At 38.2% G+C, this 20,056-nt stretch overlaps 1 protein-coding gene across 2 annotated transcripts in view; it reads left to right on the top strand.

Moving 5' to 3' along the window:
- The first annotated feature begins 646 nt into the window (after positions 1-646).
- PHKA1 (phosphorylase kinase regulatory subunit alpha 1) overlaps positions 647-20,056 on the top strand; it is a 126,539-nt gene continuing 107,129 nt past the window's right edge. For both annotated transcript variants that reach the window (XM_045191249.3, XM_024555291.4), the window contains exons 1-5: positions 647-1,062; positions 1,694-1,852; positions 8,667-8,714; positions 10,603-10,771; positions 17,197-17,279. In XM_045191249.3, the coding sequence (XP_045047184.2) occupies positions 985-1,062; positions 1,694-1,852; positions 8,667-8,714; positions 10,603-10,771; positions 17,197-17,279 (537 nt within the window). In that variant the 5' untranslated portion in view covers positions 647-984. The remainder of the gene's footprint in view (positions 1,063-1,693; positions 1,853-8,666; positions 8,715-10,602; positions 10,772-17,196; positions 17,280-20,056) is intronic.

Raw genomic sequence — 20,056 nt, 5'->3', positions numbered from 1 at the left:
ACGAGGGAGCCTTCCCGAGCACTTATAAAACCTTTCAGCTCCTCGCCCACCAAGGCCGTCTTGAAGCACCACTCTCCACGCCACCCCAGCCCAGGTTCCCGCAGAGTCACCGGCTTCCTCAAAGCGCACCACTGCGCCCGCCTTTCCAAGGCCGCCGATTCAACAGTTTCTAAGGAAATAAAGTGCCTGAGGGAGTTCTTTCGCGTTTGGTTTGGGTCGGAGTGAGGTGTTTAACCTGCACCTTTAGTCAAAAGTATAGAATACAGTAAAGGTCTGTTAATTACCATTCTGGAAATTCCAATTCTTTAGGCCTTGAACGCAAACGTCCGCCTTTCTTTTTAGGTTTGAAGTCGTTGTGGGTTCGTAAAACTACTTCAGCAGAAGAAACCAAAAGAAACAGCCTCCTCATCATCCTGACTGTACAGCGATTGTGGAAAACTGAAATACTCATTCGAGGCGTCGAAAATAAACCTCTGAAAGCACATTGCCTACGGTGACACATTCTCTGCCTCGGGGCGGGAGGGGGCGCAGAGAATGGGCGCCGGCGGGGCGGGGCTGGCGCCGGGAGCCCCAGGGGAACTGCGCGCAGCTGCCAGGACCCCAGGCGCCCGCCCCGCCTCCTGCTCGTGGCTCCTCCAGCAAGGTGGAGGCGGCGCTGTGGCGGATGACCAGCTGCCGGAGGGCCGCGTCGTCTCCCAGAGTTGAGCGAAGGTTGCTTGAGCCACACGCGGAGGCCGGACGGGTGTAAAGCTGGGAGAAACCGCCCTCGTGAGGCTGGGCGCACCGGCGTGTGGTGGGCTCCAGGGGCCGCCGTGGCCGAAACAGCTGGCCCGAGGCCTGAGCATTGGGGAGTGCCCTGCCGGGGCCTGGCACTCGGGCTTCCCACAGCGACGGTATAGCGGCGTGGGAGTCACCTTCTTTGGAGGACCGAAAGCCCCTGCGGCACACGGGCCGTTTCTCTGAGGGTATTGGAGTCGTGGCGCGATGAGGAGCCGGAGTAACTCGGGCGTCCGGCTGGACGGCTATGCTAGACTGGTGCATCAGACCATCCTGTGCCATCAGGTAAATTAAGTGTCACCTGTAATCACCGAGGATGTGTGCAGTGTGAAGGAGACTCTGGGTGACTGTGTATGTGTAGCAGGTTCTCCTGTCCCCTAGCTGGAAGTCAGGCACCCTTAGCCACAGGTCCTGAGTCATGGCTTCTGAGCCCCCTGCCCGCAAGCCACAACTGGGTTCCAGGACACAGAGTTGAAAGATGTGTTGAAGTTTATTGACAACCCTCCCCAGGTTTGGGCGTCATCTCCTTCCCCTCCTGCCAGAGAAAACAAGGGAACGTTTAGCCGTCTCAAAACTAGACTATTGTGAAAATCTGAGGAACCTTGTATATACTGTTAATTATATTTTAAATACTTCTTTAATGTTGGTTTATCGTTGGTAGCTCATTCTAACTGGAAAGTTAAAACACTGCCTTTCTTTTGATAATACCCACACGTCAGAGTTGTAAGTCTTCAGACAGCTCTTTCCTCTTCAAGATAACATTTGCTTGCACTTGGTCAGAGGAAGAGGTGGTTAATACTCAGGACTGAAGAAGTAGAAATAAGACCAAGGTCCCTGAGTATCCCATTTGATAGATTGCTTCCTAATATTAACATCTTATGGTTACCTGCCTGTCCTCTTTTTCTTGGCCTTGCAGAATCCAGTGACTGGCTTGCTTCCAGCCAGCTATGATCAGAAAGATGCCTGGGTCCGGGATAATGTGTACAGCATCTTGGCTGTGTGGGGTTTGGGCCTGGCCTATCGGAAGAATGCAGACCGAGATGAGGATAAGGCAAAGGCCTATGAACTGGAGCAGGTACTCAAAATAAGAATAGAAACAGATCTGGAGTCGTGTGGTGGTGTGTTAGGATGGGGTTGTGGGGACGGGAGATTGAAGGAAACGTAGCCCAGTCCATAGGAGTTGAGAACTGTATTTTGCCTTTTTTTCCACCTTCCTAAAATTATTCCAAAAATCATTCCTGTATTGTACTGATTTTTTTTTTTTTTTGTAGTGGAAACTTGAGACTTGCTGATTCAGGGAAAGTAGGTACAGTCTGTTCTGTTACGGTGGAAAATACTATCCTAGAATCTTTGCTAAAATGTATAGTCCTCTTTATAAGTAAATGTATTTTGCAGTATCCAGCATATTTATTCACATTGAGAAGAATGTTTGGTGGCAAGTATATACCATTTTACTTCATTTTTGAAAATGATAGTGGTGTTTGTTTCACAGTAACTGACACAAATTGGCAGACCTTCCCAATTAGACACAAGTAAAGACTGTTTATTTGTTGATTTTTATACCTGTAGCCACTGTCTCAGAGCCTATTCCTCCTCCCTCTTCCACAGCAAAGTAAGGTCAGAGTCAACAGATTCCTTTAAGCTAATTTTTAAGACCCTTCCCCTCTGTAAAGAATCATCCTTTCTAAAACTGTTTAAACACAGGGTGCTTCATCCTTTTGAATGACCAAGAAAACAATATTCTGGGCTAATGGGACTCTTAATGGTGAGATACTCTGCTGTCAGTTGTAAGGTATATGTGGATTCTTTTCCATGGTGGTTAAGATTCTCTCCATACCAGCCACTTTTTCAAGTGATGTCCCTCAGACTAAGGCAATCCTAGCTTCAGTGTTCACCTGTAAATCAGAATATTGAGATTGGTTATTTTTAAAGGCACCACCATGTTATGGGTTGCACTCCTTGGCAATACGGAAGTTTCATTGTGTTGTCCGCTGCAATAGCCGGCATTTGTTACTCTTTCAAGCCATTATTGAGAAGTGCTTAGGCCCATCACAAAAAAAGGTTATTGGAGTTTTTACTTTAGCCCAGGAAGTACAGATCAGTATTTTTATGACTTATATTAATAATGCATAACCATTGTATGAACTTGGAAAATTTAGAGGAGTGTTAAAAAATCACCTGTAATACTATTCCCTACCACCACTACCCAAATCTGACATACTACTTATTGTAATGCTTTGCTATTTTGATCTCAGTATTTTATTTGTTTTGCTAGCAATTCATATCAGTGGCATAACAATTCCATACTTGGTACAATTTGACCAATTTTTTCAATACTATTAGAAGAAATCTAATGTTTCCTTATTGACCAATCATTCTGCAGATTTGACATTTTTCATTATGAGCCTCAGGTAGAAAGAATTTAACAGAGCAAGGGGAAAAATTTAGGGAAACATTGAATTGTTGATTCTAAAATTGTAATGCTCCATTAAATAATTTTTTTACATAACCCCCCAAATTGTTCCTGTATTGTACTGATTTGGTATTTTTAATACCACCTCAATAATAATTTTGTCTCAAAAACATTATGGCTATAGGAAATATCTTCAAAAAAGAAACATTTCTCTGGCAATTCTAAAATTTTAATTTTTTTCTCAAACCTGACTCAAGAGTTAATTCAGAGCAGTGATCACAAAACCATCTCTGCAAAGGGCTAGAAAGTAAATTTTTTTGGCATCATGGGTCACATGTAGCACCTGCCCAACTGCTCAGGTCTTCCACTAATGCATAAAAGCAGCCAGAGACAATACATAAGTGAATGAGCATGGTTATGTTCCAATAGGCATTATTTACAAAAATAGGTAGTGAACTGTATTTGTCCTTAATCTACATGAGTAGTTCTAACCTCTGTCTGTACAATGGAATCACTTAGGAATCTTTTAAAGCAATATCCTTACTGAAGCAAACCTTAGAATAATTTAGATAAATCTCTTAAAGTGGAGTCCTGGGGGCATGAATATTTTTAATAAACTACCCAGGTTATTCTAAAGTACAACCAGATATAATACCACTGATCTATGGACAATAAAGGAGCATAGATTAAATCCAATAATCCATGGAATAAATTCCTATTTACTGTCAATTTAAAACAGATTTTCCCATTACTCTGTGGATTTTCCCAAACCATTGATTGTTAATCATTTCTACTCTTCCTTCTGACTCTCACCTTGGTTTCACTATGAGAAATAATGTCAGAACTAAAGAGAATTCTGTATGAGAAGGGTACAAGGGTTTAGGTAACTATCCTATCCTAGATTGAGAATAAAATTATGCACATATATATTTTTCAAATGCCCTCTTCTCTTGGTCATATAAATATTGGCTCATACCCATAAAAATAAATAGTCACACAAATAGAGATTGCTCTTTGACTGCCTTCAGTTCTACTTCTGCCTCAGTTTTATTCTCTTTGTGTAGTCTCTCACCTTTTGTCATGAGTTTAACTATTACCTTTGTGAGAATGACTTCTGAAGCTTCATCTTTACTCTGACCTCATTTCAATGTCAAACCCTTATTTTCATTTGTCTTCTAATCAGTTACCCCTGCATATCCTGTCGCCTCTCAAACTCATTATGTCTGAAATGCCACCTTTCCTGTTAAAAACAAACAAAAGGGACTAACAAAGAACAGCAACTCACTACAGATTCCTTTTTCTCTTATTGGTGCCTTCAGTATACTGGTCACCTGGGCACCATTATGTACAGCATTTCCCATGGTGTGTTCCATGGAATACTAGGTCAGTTAAGTTTGGGACTGTGTTAAACAGCAGGTTTATTTACTCCATAATTTCTCATAGCCTTCGATGTCCTCAAGTATATTACAACCTTTTCAGAATTTCCTAGACTAGTGTTTGATAAAACAGTGTTTGAAAGTGTTGCCTTTAGGGTGATTTTTAACTTGTCCCTTTTGCCTTTGGATACATGCAGACCAAAGTCAGTTGATTCTTACAACTTTTTTCTTGAATCCATCCCCTCCTTTCTCATCCCTTCTGCCTTGACTCTAGTCTAAACCTTGATCACTTAATGCTGTTGTGAAAACCATACTTAAATTGTATCATTTCCATTCTCTATCTTTCTGTGGCTTTCATTTTCCAATAAGAAAAATCTTAATGTTTTGGATTGATAGGTGAGGATTTGTTCCTAAACAATATTATGTCATGCTGGTATCCTGCATTAGACCCCCAGTCCCAGCCACATCAATATCTTCATTAATTTAACAGTACCTTAATAAAAATATCTTACTTTTGTGTAAGTACTTTTCATTGTGCTACACACTTCCCCATAATTACTAGTATTTGATTCTCACAATACCCTGTAAGCTAGATACTATTTTCCATAACTTACAAGTGAAGGGGTTGAAGCAGGCTGGAATTCCGTGGCAGTGTGACTACAACTTTGGTCTAATGACTTTAGATTCAGTCTTTTTCAAACTTTTCCTCCATGGATACTCCCACCTCCAAATCTTTTTATGAGATGCTTCTCCCATTTGTGAGACATGTTCTCTTCTAATCTGAGCCAATACTCTTCTTTCAAAGCCCAGCATCAGTCCCACTTTTTCTGTGGCTCCTGTCCTTATAAGCCATTCAGTGATCACTTCTTTCTCAGGACTAGCTTCTTGGGGTTTCTAGATCACTTATTGTCTGAGCTTGTTTTCCATTTTTCATTTAGCAGACTTTATGTAATTTCCATGTGTCAGGTCCTATAATAGATATCAAAAGTAAAATGGGACAAAATGTTTATATTTAACTCTGAATTTTTATGTTTGAAATTTTTTTAGGGTTTATATTTTATTATATTTTATTTTTTACTCCATTATCTCTTTTTTAATTGTTGTTCAAGTACAGTTGTTTCCATTTTCACCCTACCATGCTCCCCTGCCCCACCCATCCCTGACTCCCATCCTCAAATGTACCTGCTTTGGCTTTGTCCATGGGTCCTTTATATGTGTTCTTTGATGGCCCTTCCCCTATTATCCCTCTCCTCCCTCCTCTCTGGTAACTGTCAGTTTGTTCTTTATTTCAATGTTTCTGGTTATATTTTGCTTGCTTGTTTGTTTTGTTGATTAGGTTCCATTTTATTTACAGAAAAGTTGTTGAAAAAGTAAAATGAACATATTTGCATATACTCTTTGTCTACATTCACTAGTTGTTAACATTTTGTCATATTTGCACCTTCCCTCTCTTTAAGCACATGCGTGCACACAATTTATTTGACAAGCTATTTGCACATGCATGCACACATAATTTACTTGACAAGCTATTTGAGAGTTACTTGCAGGCATGGAATATATATATTCAAAATAACAACCTGCTTAGTCCATTGACTTAAAGATGTATTTCTTTTTTAAAAGATTTTATTTATTTATTTTTAGAGAAGGGAAGGAAGGGAGAAAGAGAAGGAGAGGGAACATCAATGTGTGGTTGCCTCTCATGTGCCCCCCACTAGGGGCCTGGCCCACAACCCAGGCATGTGTCCTGACTGGGAACTGAACTGGGGACCCTTTGGTTCACAGTCTGGCACTCAGTCCACTGAGCCACCCCAGCCAGGGCTTAAGATGTATTTCTGAATATGGTCCCTTCCCCTTTTCTTAGTTTGAAGGGGGAAACAGATATATAAACAAATAGTTGCAAAACATTAGGACGGATACGATATGTACTATATATAGAGGACATAAGTACAAAGTTCTGTGGTAACACACAGAGGTGGGAGTGTCCAATTTCCTTGAATAAGGCAAGGAAAGATTCAGAGGAGTTGGGGTTTTTTTGGGGGGGGGTTGTCCTTTTTTTAAAATTAATTAATTTATTTTTATTCAGTTACAATTGTCTGCATTTTCTCCCCTTCAGGAGTTGGGTTTTAAAGGATAACTAAGAATTATTAGGTAGACATAGTTGTAGTGTAGTATTTTTTTTTCAAAATAACAAGTTTGTGCTGTCTCCTTTGTTATTATGTTCCACAAAACCTGGTAGTGTTTTGAATATTTTAGATGCTCAAAAAGCATCTGATTGTACATAAACCTGCAGAGAAAGATATAATACTTATATAGATATGGTTGTACATAGTTATATACCCTTACATAATCAATTCACAAATACATAGATCTATATCCTCAAAATGAATAGGTGAGAGGAGGGTGTCACTTGGTGTACCTATAAGCCCTGGTATATGAATAAACGTATAATTAATGCCACCTAGTGTACCTGAATCAGAATATGGCCAGCTTAGGGGAATACAAAATCCAGATAACTCCCCTTATTTCTACCTTCTTATGCTTCCTACTAATTTTATCCTATCCTGACTTGGAAGTTCGAACTTGAGGATAGAAATGGCTGACAACAGCCATTTCAGGAGGACAAAAATGGATGGCAATCAGGAATCCTCCCCTAGGTCCATGATTCCCTAGGTTTTCTATTTAAATTAAATATAGGTGGGAATAGCAGGGCTGGATGATAAAGAGGGTTGAAAGGATGTGACAGAAACCTGTGTGTGTGGTAACATGTGTAGAAGATAATTCAGAATTGAATAAAGTCTCCCCACAGGGTGAGGAGGCTGTGTTAAATGCTTTCTGTAACAGGGTATATAAAAGAACAATCTTTTATTAGGGTCAGACTAATGATAGATATTTTCTTATCAGAGTTGCAGTCAGTTTCATTACTTTATAACAAACGCTTCATGATTTAAAAGGTGACAAGATCATGTTCTCTCTTTTTCTCTTCTTCATCTGTAAGGGGAGGAGACCATTTATAGATAGAAATTACCTTACAAAGCTACTCTCCCAAGGAAACACCTTTTATTTTTCCTTCAATAGAATACTTCATAAAGATTTGGAGCATAATTAATAGGTACTTATTCTTATGCCTATCACTAGAATGTTTTGAAAGAATAACAGAACAATGTGTCTCCTAAGTAGATTATTTTGCAGGGGTGTCCTGAAGCCACCTCTGAGCCAGCATTCCCTGGAGTAACCTGGTTGTATTTCTTCTGAACTGTGAAACAGAAAGCTTAGAGAAATGGAGAAGCTATTTGGTGATGTTCTTTTAAAACATATTTGCCTATCCATGCCATTGTTTATGGGCCCTTCTAGTGTCATTTAGTATAACTAATATAGGATAGGATAGGATAGGATCATATAGTATTGTATTACTACACTATATTGTAATTAAATATAATTATCATTACTATATTATATTATACCAACTAGTCTACTATATAGTTGGTAATCAGAATTTCGGAGTACTGTGATTGGAAAGCCACTTTAGGAATTGCCAGGTCCTAGTAAGAGAAATAATGACTTAAGAAGTTGTAGCTTTTTTCTTTGCATGGAAAAGGGGTTGAGTTGTACTAACAATTGCCCTTTACAATTTTTCTGAATTGACGATCATTTTATTCTTTAGGGGAAACATCCAGATAAATATTTCTGTGGATTCTTGAAGATAAGTCTTGGCTAATTTAGAAAAAAAGTGAACGTGATGATGTTGGCTTTTCTAAGCCATGGGATATATTTTAGAATATCCTCATAGCTTTATGATTTTTGAGTTGACTCACCCATTTTCTCCAGGTGAAATGTCATCTAATAGGTTGGTTGGCTTAGTTTTACATAAACGTGTTAGAATTTGGACTTTTTAACTTGGAGGAGTCACCAGCTGCAGCTTTTGATTCCACTTTTAGCTGCAATCTGCTCTTCTGTGTACTTATAAAGTAAATGCCATGTAAATAGGAACCCAGGATAGGGTTACTTGTCCTCAAAAGGTCATGTACCAACAGCAGTTGCTGAGTAAGTGTTCCTGCATCTAGGGATGTTTATAACACTCTTGTTTCCATTTATTTCTGCAGAGTGTAGTGAAACTGATGAGGGGACTGCTGCACTGCATGATCAGACAGGTATTGTTAACAGCCCCCTTGTAATAAAAGCACATTGTAGTACTGTCTTCACCCTTTAGGGAATGTTTATATCATACTATATATATATATATATATATAATTTTCCAGTTTCACTAATAGTTCACACTAATTTTAGAAAAGTTGTAGAATCGAGGCGGGAAATGTCACCCATGATTTTACCACCCAATTACTACTGGAATGTTTCCTTCTAGTCTCTTTTTTACTTCTCTACAAATGATTTTTAATATACTTCATCATTGCTGTACATGTAGTTAATCTATATTGAGTAAATGAAGATACAATTCTATAAGCCTTCATCTGAAACCCTTGGGACCTGATAAATTTTAAAATTCAGAATTTTTCAGATTTTAGAAGGAACTACACCATGTATACCATATAGTATGTTATGTCCTCAGCAGGTCCAGAACAGCACTCTATTATCAAAAACATTAATCTTTCTGTAGGGAAACACACATTTTCACACTAATAAAATAAATAGAAACTACAAACAGCCCCATGTCAAAATGAATTTTGATGCAAAACTTAAGGGGAAAAGAAACCCTTTAGGAGTGTTTCAGATTCTGTGATTGGAGATAAGGAGCCAAGGACTTACATCTCCTTGCATTAATTTGCATTTTCCTGATCTCGAATTAATTTGAGCATCCTTTCATGTGTTGATTAAAAACTTTGCATTTTTTCTCCTATTAAATTGTCTGTTAGGTCTTTTGACTATTTTTCTTTTGGGTTTCTCTTTCTTGCCTATTTGAGGAGTTCCAGAACATTATGGTTATCAATCCTTTGTCACAAAACAGAAATAATTTTTAGTAGTCTATGGTTTATCTTTTAGGTTATTTATGATATTTTGATATTCAAAAGTATTTCATTTTAAAAAGTGTTTTCCCTTTATCCTAGGAGATTTACACAAGTTGCACACCTTGATTCAGAACTGATTTTCTTGAAACCAGTATTACATTTTATTAGAAGGAGAAATTGAGGCCTGGATTAATAAAATAACCATCCACAGGCATTCAACAAGTCTAAAATAAGAAGAAATCAACTCTGCCTAGTTTAACCTTTTTTTACTAGTGCTCTCTCTATTGGACTATGTCGCAACCATCATTTCTTATTTTTGTCCTGATTTGCCACTTACTTTGGTATTTATCTCAAATACCAAATAGGTTTAAATTCACTAATTTAATGAACCATATTGAAAGGTATAATATTGGGTTGGCCAAAAAGTTTGTTTAGCTTTTTCCATAAAGTAAAAGACACGTTTTTTTATTTACAGCAATAACTTTATTGATTTGGATATTTTTAGTATGCCGGCTATCTCCCATGTGGTATAATGTTAATTGTTTTCAATTAATGTCTCAATTTGATCGCTATCAACTTCAACTGGTCTGCCTGACCATGGAGCTTCATCCAGTGAGAAATCTCCAGCATGAAACTTCTCAAACCACTTTTGACATGTTCGATCAGTTACAGCACCTTCTCCATACACTGCACAAATCTTTTGTGTTTCAGCTGCATTTTTATCTTTCTTGAAATAATAAAGCTAATATGTCAAAAATGTTGCATATTTTCTTCCATCTTCAATATTAAAATGGCTACATAAAACTTTATTATCAATTCTGATACTTTTTTTAAATGCACACTAATATGACAGCTGTCACAATACAATCTAACAAATTTGTTCGAAGCACTACTAGGGCCATCTTACAGAAAAAAACAAATGAACTTTTTAGCCAACCCAATATCATATATCAGATGCACACATAATGAAATCTAACTTTTAGGAACTAAGTCTTTCAGTTAGAGTACTACAGAAGTATTGTACATGGGTTGCTTTTTCTGCATAGCTGTCTTTAACTGTTTTTGTTTTCTTCAGGTGGATAAAGTAGAATCCTTCAAATACAGTCAGAGTACCAAGGACAGCCTCCATGCCAAGTACAACACCAAAACCTGTGCCACTGTAGTGGGTGATGACCAGTGGGGACACCTGCAGTTGGATGCCACCTCTGTGTATCTGCTCTTCTTAGCACAAATGACTGCCTCAGGTTGGTACAACGACAGAAGTACTGGGGGCCACAGCATTGTAGAGCATTTGCTCTACCACAAGTGGCTTCTCCAGAAAACAAAATAGCTGTTTACGTTACTCAAAGATGCACATCGGAACCATAATATTTTGAAAATTGTATAAGGAAAAACAATTTTTTGAGATCTAGTTGGTATTCTTTTATGTTGAGAAACAAGTCTGGGATACTAATTAGTATTTTTAGATTGAGAACCAGGAAATCTGGGGTAGATTTCCTTTAGATGAGTATTTTTATCTTTTAATAATCCTCAGATACCGTGAGATGGGGAAGAAGAACTAGGGTTTATTGCTTGTTCTCATACTATGCACTGACAAGCCTATAGTTAGTATTATCATAAATTGAATCACCCACTTTATACTACTCTTTATTAATATATTATAAACAAGGCATCCCTCTGTAGGCCTCTAAATTTTATTAAGGGAATGAACTTAGGAGTCAGAATTCAAATGTTTATTTTTTATTATTGAATAATAAAAAAGGAGTTTCATATGGTTTTGTTACTACTTTTAGATGCTTTACCTGAAAAGAGGAAAGCATAAGAACCAACATAATTCCCTCTTATTTATCCTATATTGAGGAAGACAATAAATCTGATCATACTCAATTTGTAAATTAAACAGAACCTTCCCCAGATTGTCCTGAGGTAAAGTAAATGCATTTGTCACAATACCACATTTTTGACATTGTGATTTTTTTATCTTCCTATCTGGTTACAGAGCTAGTTGGTACTAAAACCATTCATGGTGAGAATTACTTCAGAATACTCTTCCTCTCCTTTTCTTGCATAAATATATATTTGGTGATAAAGCCTTCCTTTTATTCCCCTCTAGAACACACATCTCAGAGACAGAGTAACTTTTTCATAAAGTTATAATTTGACTACCTATACACTCCCTTCTTTTGGAGGGGTGGTTTCTCCCTGAATAAGTATATTTTTAGGTTTTGTTTTTTAAAATAGAATGGCAGATATAACTCCATGTCTAATATTCTTTCAATACCAACTTTGGAATTTTTTTTACAAAGCAAAAAGTATCTAAGTATCCCTTACGGATTTTCATTTTGAGCCCAGAAAAGAAGCAGAAATATACTAAAGAGGCTTATAAGAGACATATTCATTCATTCAACAAATGTCATCTCTTGATTCCTGACTTAAAATTTGATTTTTGGTGGGGTGGAGGGATGGGGAGAAAAGGCACACAACTGTAATTGAATAACAATACAAAATTAAAATTAAAAAAAAAAGGTAAAATTTGATTTTCAACGCAATGAATTGACTTTGATAGGTGCTTGGAATAAGATGGACATTTTGATCAGGTCCTTGAGAAATAAGTAGGAATAAGTAGATTTTCACAAGTCAGAAAAGGGAAGTGGAACAGTATGACTAGAAGCACAGAAGTTTGAAAAGTACTTCGATGTTTAGAGTGTAAGACAGATCTGTAAAAATGGCAAAAAGGTGAAGCTACAGAGTTGTGGCTAGCTGTTTAAGGGTCTGTGTATTATGATGGAGTTTATTCTATAGTCAGTAGAGAGCCCCTCAAGGTAAATAGCTAAGACAGTTTTAGCCCTGGCTGGTGTGGCTCAGTGGATTGAGCACTGGCTTGTGAACCAAAAGGCCTCTGGTTTGATTCCTAGTCAGGGCACATGCCTGGGTTGCAGGCCAGGTCCCCAGTAGGGGGTGTGTGAGAGGCAAACCACGCATTGATGTTTCTCTCCCTCTCTTTCTCCCTCCTTTCCCCTCTCTCTAAAAATAAATTAATAAAATATTTTTTTAAAAAAGAAGTTTTAGATAATTAACTCCAGTAGAAAGAGGATAGATTAGAGAGGAAGAAAATTAAGATGGAGGACTACTTGGGAGGTTAGTGAAATACTTTAGGTAAGAAATGATGGAGAACTTATGTAAGGCAATTGTCTTCAGGATGAAATGGATGGATGTGAGAGATAATTTATTGGTAGAATATGAAAGATCTTCATGGAAAATTTAGCAATTCTCTTCACATTTTCAAATTCTTAAAAATCTCCACCTTGTTTAAATGAGAGACTTAGACAGAAGCTGACTGCAACTCCCGGGATGGTGGCATGAAGAGTTCCACAGACCCTCTCCCCAGCAAAATAACCATAAGTAGTGAAAATTAAGTTTTTAAAAACCAACCATTTAAATTCACTGGAAATTGTCTTAAGGATGTAGAGTTAGTAGACATTCATTTATTCAAGGAAATCTAAATCTTGGTGACAGCAGTGAGAAAGTGTGGTGTTTGGGACACCATCTACTCCCTTCCTTGCCCCAAACTCACCATGACAAAAGAACACTCAAGGTGGCTGTGGGCAAGAGTATAAGGCTCCCCCTTCCCCAGCTCTCATTTTAGAGCTATGAGATCTTCCTGAGAGAGGCAGGTTGCCAGCATTTCTCATTCTCCCCAACCATGAGTTGAAGAAGCTGTAGTCTAGTCAAGAATAACTAAGAGGTCTGGAACTCCCTTCATAACCCCCAGTCCTACTCGTGGAGTAGAAGTTTAACCCTAGGCAGAGCAGGCTGAGAATATGAGTCCTGACCCACTTTGCTAGTAGCATGGTGGGAGAGGCAGGCCATAAAAACAGCAAGCTTCATCATTGCTTTTCCCAAGAAAATTGACTATTTGGAACAGAATGTGGAAGAATTCAGGCTTAAGGGCACTCACAAAAACAATGAACATTTTGGCTGTAAGAAATCAAGAGGAGGCTGATAGCTCAAGAAGAGCAACAAGCTAATTCATAGACTATCTAGAAGTTGTAACAGAGAGCCAAGGAAAGGGTCCATCCAAAAAGAGTCCTCCTAGGGTTAGAAGTGTCAAAGACTGGCCTCAAAGACCACCTGAAATGGGGCCTGATTTTAATTGAGTGAGACCATGGAGCAATATAAAATAATAGAGCAATCACCTGGTAATCAGGGGAGATAAACAATTGGGTTTAGCAGCAGAGGCAATCTCTTAACACTTAAAGAGATTAGGGAAAGAGACAGTTGCTAAAACCAAAGTTACTTTCTTCCTGGGGTGACAGTTTGTAGGTCTGAGGCTACATATACCCTCTAAGGAACAACATCAGAGGCTGCATACTGTGGAGGAAATAAGTTTCACTGAAATTGTCCAGCCAAATCACTAAACAAATAAACAAGTAAAGAAAAACAATCTCCATGGAGGAGGGTATCAGTATCTATAGAGTTCCTATAACATATTATCTGCAATATCCAGTTTTCAAAAAATTATGAGGCATGTGAAAAACAGGAAACTGAGCAAACACAAGGAAAAAACAGGTAGCAGAAACTGCCTTTGAGAGGAAGTATATGTTGAACTTAGGAGACAAAGACTTCAAAGCTGTTACTATAAAAATGTCCAATAATCTAAAGGACACCATGCTTAAAGAATAAAGAGTATGTGATGAAAGTATTTCATTAAATAGTGAATATCAATAAAGAACCAAATGGAAATTCTGGAGTTGAAAAGCATAGTAACTGAAATGAAAAATTCACTAGAATGTCTTAGCAGATTTGAGTTGGCAGAAAATAGAATCAGCATACTTGACTTCCAGTCAAGATGACAGCGTAGGTAATCGTGGTACCTGCCTCCTCCCACAACCACATCAAAATTACAACTAAACTATATAACAGCCATCATTCAGAACTTCCTGAAATCTGGCTGAATGGACATCCTACAACTAGGGAATTAAACAAGAAGCCACATCAAGACTGGTAGGAGGGCCAGAGACATGGAATAGGCAGGTCCCACACCGACCAGTGTTGGATAAAAATTGGGAGGAATATCTTGGCTGTGGAGATTCCACCTGAGTAGCGACAGTTCCCAGCCCCACACCAGGCCCTCCATCCCAGGGTTCTAGTGCTGGGAAGAGAAGTCCCCATAACTTCTGGCTGTAAAAACCAGCAGGGATTGAGGCTGGGGGATACGGAGGCCTTCTGGGGTACCAGGCAATTCCTCTTAAAGGACTTGTGCACAGACTTACACAGACTCACTTCCTCTGAGCTCTAGCACTGGGATAGCAGCTCAAAAGGAACCAGGGACCTGCTGCTGTCCTGTGGTGTGGTTGGTGTTTTGACAAAACCATGGATCAGGAGGACCTTGCAGTCTGATGATATGGATCATATGGTCCTTTTTAGTTCTGAAGTTACAGTTATGTGATTTAAAATATCTGCTAATAGATAAAAGATTTAAATATAAAAACAAACTATAAAAGTATCAGAAACATTCATGGGATAAAACTTTTTAATAAAAGTTTCTGAGAATAAAAATGTACTGTAAGCAAAGTCAAGTTTCAAAAAACTAGAAAAAATACTTGTAACACGTATGATAGCCAAAAGGCTAACTTTTTAAATACAGAGGATTTAAATACAAAGGATACAGAGGAAACTGGTAAGACTTATTTCCCCCAGAGAGGAGATTTGACAGAGTAGGAGTGATGTGATTCCGGGTGGAAGACTTTCACTGTATATTCATTAATGTATGAATAACAGAAAGACCAGCAATTCAATAGAAATTGGTGGACAAAACCAAACAGTTCATAGGAAAAGAAATACAGATGGCTTACAAACATATAAAAAGACTCATACCTTATTCATAATAAAAGAACTTCAAATTAAACAAGGAGATTCTATTTCTCATCCATTAGAATGGTGAAGATCAACAACTTATTAAAGCTTGTGTTGAGGTGGTTTAGAAAACAGGCAGTTAGTGCTGTTTGTTATGTAAACTATACAGCTTCTTTGCAGAATAACTTAGTAATAATTATCAACATTTAATACACACATGGTGAAGTTATGGAGAAGTGTACTGATATTTGCAGCTTACTTTGACAGATATCAAAAAATGAGATGGATTGATGGAGAGATAAATATGTGATGGAATAGTGTAGTAAAATGTTAATGGTTCAGTCTAGATGGTGTATACACAGGTGTTCACTGTAAAAATCTTTCATTTCTTTTGTTTATTGAAAAATTTCCTAATAAAAATTTGGAAAAAAATGCATAAATCTGTGACTCAGCAATTCTACTTCTAAGAATTTATCTTGATATACTGGTATATGAGCACAAAGATATATAAATACACAGATATTCATGGTGGTACTGACTGTGGTGATAAAAGATTAGATACAACCCCAATGCCTTTCATTAATGAACTGGTTATATGAGTAGGCATTCAGTGGAAAGCTGTGTAGCTGTTAAAAAAAGACGAGGCAGATATACTTTAAATTGTCTCCGAGTAATACATGAAAAAAGCCAGGTGCAGCATAGTATGGTACTACTCTTTGTGTAAATTTTATATATGCATAATATATCTCAGAGAGGATACAGAGGAAACTGGTAAGACTTATTTCCCCCAGAGAGGAGATTTGACAGAGTAGGAGTGATGTGATTCCGGGTGGAAGACTTTCACTGTATACCCGTTGGTATTCAATAAAAATAAGAGATGAGGAAGAAGAGAGGAGAGAAATGTTACTTTTTTCTTTAATCCTCACACGAGGTTATGTTTATTGGTTTTAGAGAGGAAGGGAGAGAGAAACATCGATGCGAGAGAGAAATGTCTATTGATTGCTTCCTGTATGTGCCCCAACCAGGGATGAAGTCTGCAACCATTTTTGGTGTATAGGACAATGCTCCAACCAATTGAGCCACCTGGCCAGGGTGAGAAGTGTTACTTTCTAAACAAACATGGATTATACTGTATATGTTGGGAGGCAATATGGCATCTTGGTTAGGATCTCAGTCTCTGAAGTGATATAGAAGTTGGTAGTCAGTTGAGTCCTATTTATTAGTTACATGACCCTAGCGAAATAACTTCTCAGAGCCTCATTGAGAAAATAGAAGTACCCCCCCTAGGGATGTTGTAAAAAGTAAGTGGGTAATTCATGCAAAACACTCCATTGTATGCTGTAATGATCTGTGTATAGCCTACATTTAGAACAGTTCTCATTTTTATTTCAAAAATATGGATTTAAGTTCTCCTAAGAATCATAATGTATATCTACTTCTTGCTCAGTGTTTAGACTCTTTCCAACTCTTTTATGAAATATTTGCCTTTTTCCAGATGCCTAGGTTTGACATTTAGACACATTATGAATTAGTTACCTGTAGGATTAGGGGCCTGAGACTTTCTATTAAAACCTACAAATAATAGTTAAAATTCTTCCATGTTAAAAATATGCTGTTATCTCACTTAGTTGAAGACTAGCCTAAGACTGATTTGTGATCTTATTTTTATGGTTCTTATTCAAAGTACCCCCCGTTATTCCTAAGAAGAAGTAGGATTACCTGGGAATAGTTGGGTCACTTAGTCACTGTAGCTGCCTTTAAAGCCTATAGTGATCATTGACCAGCTCTATATCTTTATTCTCTTTTTCCTCAGGACTTCATATCATCCACAGCCTAGATGAAGTCAATTTCATACAGAACCTTGTGTTTTACATTGAAGCTGCATATAAAACTGCTGTAAGTACCCATTTGGGAATGTATTTTAAACGTGGTGTTTTTTAAATTCTGGACAATCCATTTTATTTTTTAATGCTGTCCCTTATAGTGAACTAATCTATAAGGCTTCTGGCAAAAATTGCCTTCAGCTTCTTTCTTTGATAACCTCTGTCATCCTCTGTTTACCTTCTTCCCAAAGGAGTAACAGAGGCAAGACAGTCAAGATGCTAAGCTTTCATTTATTGCAAACTGTACAATATCTGATGGCATGTATTTGACAGTCTGGGGCTAAATTGTAGTCTTATTCTAATGACTTACGGTCTCGAACAGGAGCAAGATGGCTACGGAGTAGTGTGGGTTAGTTAGCTACTTAGAAATAACATTTAGTCAGGAGTGTAATATTATCTGTAGACATTGATTCAGTATCTACTATTCAAACTAGTTACTTTTTCTTATAACTACTATATGAGGTAAATTTACATTAAATCATAAAATATTTAACATCTTCTCTGTCAGGGATCATTGTTCTGCATTGCATATCATTGTATTGAAAATGGCTATATCATAAATAGTCCAGTTTTTTAACTTAATTGTTTAGTTTTTTTAGTTGTTTTAGGTGGGAGGGTAAATCTGGAACCTGTCACTCCATATTTGCCAGAAGGTTAAGTCGAACATACACATATTTTATGCAAGCAGACATTTGTTGACTGATCTCTTTGCCTTCTTGTGCCATAGGCCTGCTATGGTCCAGGGTTCAACTCAGGGTTCTCTGACCTCTCCACTGCAGCTAAGGGTTTCAGGAGTAGAATTAATAATATTTGTGGCCTCTGGTACTCTATCTAATCTTTGCTGCACAAACTAGTGTAGAACTGAGTTTGGGGGCAGGTGAGGCCAGCCATGGGATAAATATGGCTGACCTTCCTATACCTTTAACTCATAGATCTGATGTGAAAAGTGATGTAAGGTACATACAGAAATAAATATAAGGGGTCTGAGGTATATGTGTATGTACATGTGTTAGCATGCACCTGCATGTATACATGTGGATATTTTCAAGTTCTATTCAGTGAGAAGACCTAGAAACAATGACACCACAGTGACAGTGAGCACCATTGCTCAAGTCTAGGATTGTAACTATCATTCTGTAATAAAAGAAAGTAGAATTCCATAGAGAGGTGGTTGATTCCTGGACTGGTATGGGGAAAATACAAGATGACATATCTTGTATTTGTCACTACATGATGGAGTATCATGTAGTCACAAAAGTGAGGAAGTGTTCAAAACAGAATGGGGCAGGTCAAACCTGGAAAAACTCCCTAAGGCCAAAACTGAAACAATTGGAGCAAGAAAATAAATAATAACATTTTATTATGACCCAGTGAATAACCTAAATATCCGTAAGTTCATACTGATATAAACAACTGAATAAGTAAATGGGGGAGAAAGGACAGTTCCTCCTTAGTGAAGAATGGCCATTAATGACTCCAGAGGTAATGAAGGAATTAGAAAATCACCATGGAAACACCACTAGTTATTCTTGCAGGCAAGAATCACACTAATGGTTACTGTCAACTGATGGTCACTGGCACCAATTCAATACCAACAGGAATCCCAAATTTGGGGTGCAGTGCAAAACAGCTCAATTGTGGTACAGCATATCTATAAAAAAAGCACAGCTGTGAAAACAGCACAACTGTGAGGCAGTGCTAGGACAGCCACTTCTCTGTCCAGACAGCTCTGCTCTGTTCCTTGCCTCTGCTTTGCACTGCACTGGTCTACCCCACCATGCTTTGGTCTGCTCCTTTCTGTGCCAGTCTGCTCTGGCTTGCATCAGTCTCCTGCGAGACATCTTCAGTGTTTCAGCTCAGCCAGAAAAACACAGTCTTCAGCTTTGGTGGAAAGAGAAAGTGCACTCCCGGAGCCAGAGGGGAGCTGGCTTATATGGACAGAAGTCAACATCTCTGGTCCCTAATTGGTCTGTCCTCATGCAAATGAGGACTCCAAATCCTCTCAGTTTGATTGGTCCAAAAAGCATTGTTCTGGTTGGTCAGAATAGAGTCACTCTGGTTGGTCAGAGCTGTGCAGCTCCAATGGGATAGGGAAAGCCTCAGTTCTATTGGTTGAAATAGGATTCCAGGAACTTCTTTATAAGGACTGGCTCAGATGGCAGGAACACAGTGCAAGCAGGCAGTCCACTGCAGGCTTCTCCCTGAAGTGCAGTTTGAGTGAGGGGCCCCTATGTAGAAATGGCTGCTTGGCTCTGTTTTTTTTTTTTTTTAAATTTGAACCCAGTTAGCCATCAGAAGCCCTTCTTAGTAGGTGTCTTCTTTCTCAGGGTTTGCAATGCTACATTAGTGAGTGGGTGTTGGAAGAGAAACAGGATATTTGTAGTTATAAAGTATCTCAAAATACTTATTAATTACAAGTGGGAAAATGGTAACAATACAATGGAATAACCCTGAAGACACCACCTTAACCAAGTGATGAAGGTTAACATCACCAGTGATAAAACATAACATTGTGTGTCCCCTGATATGATGCACTGAGAAGGGCATAGCATAATGTCTGTAGTATCCTTGCGAAAAATTCATAACCTCAATCTAAGTAAGAGAAGACATGAGGCAAACCCAAATTGAAGGAAATCTATAAAATATTTGACCACTAATACACGAATCTTCAAAAAGTGTCAATGGCATGGAAGAAAAGACTGGAGGAACTGTAAATGATTGGAACAGGCTCAGGAAGCACAACAAATGTAGAATGGTATTCTGGCTTGGATCCTGGAATATTAAAAAGTA

Source organism: Desmodus rotundus, chromosome X (genome assembly GCF_022682495.2).
Source record: "Desmodus rotundus isolate HL8 chromosome X, HLdesRot8A.1, whole genome shotgun sequence".
NCBI classification, from domain to species: Eukaryota; Metazoa; Chordata; class Mammalia; order Chiroptera; family Phyllostomidae; genus Desmodus; species Desmodus rotundus.
Note: the sequence above shows the minus strand (reverse complement) of the source record. Positions and strands in the feature narration are given on the sequence as shown.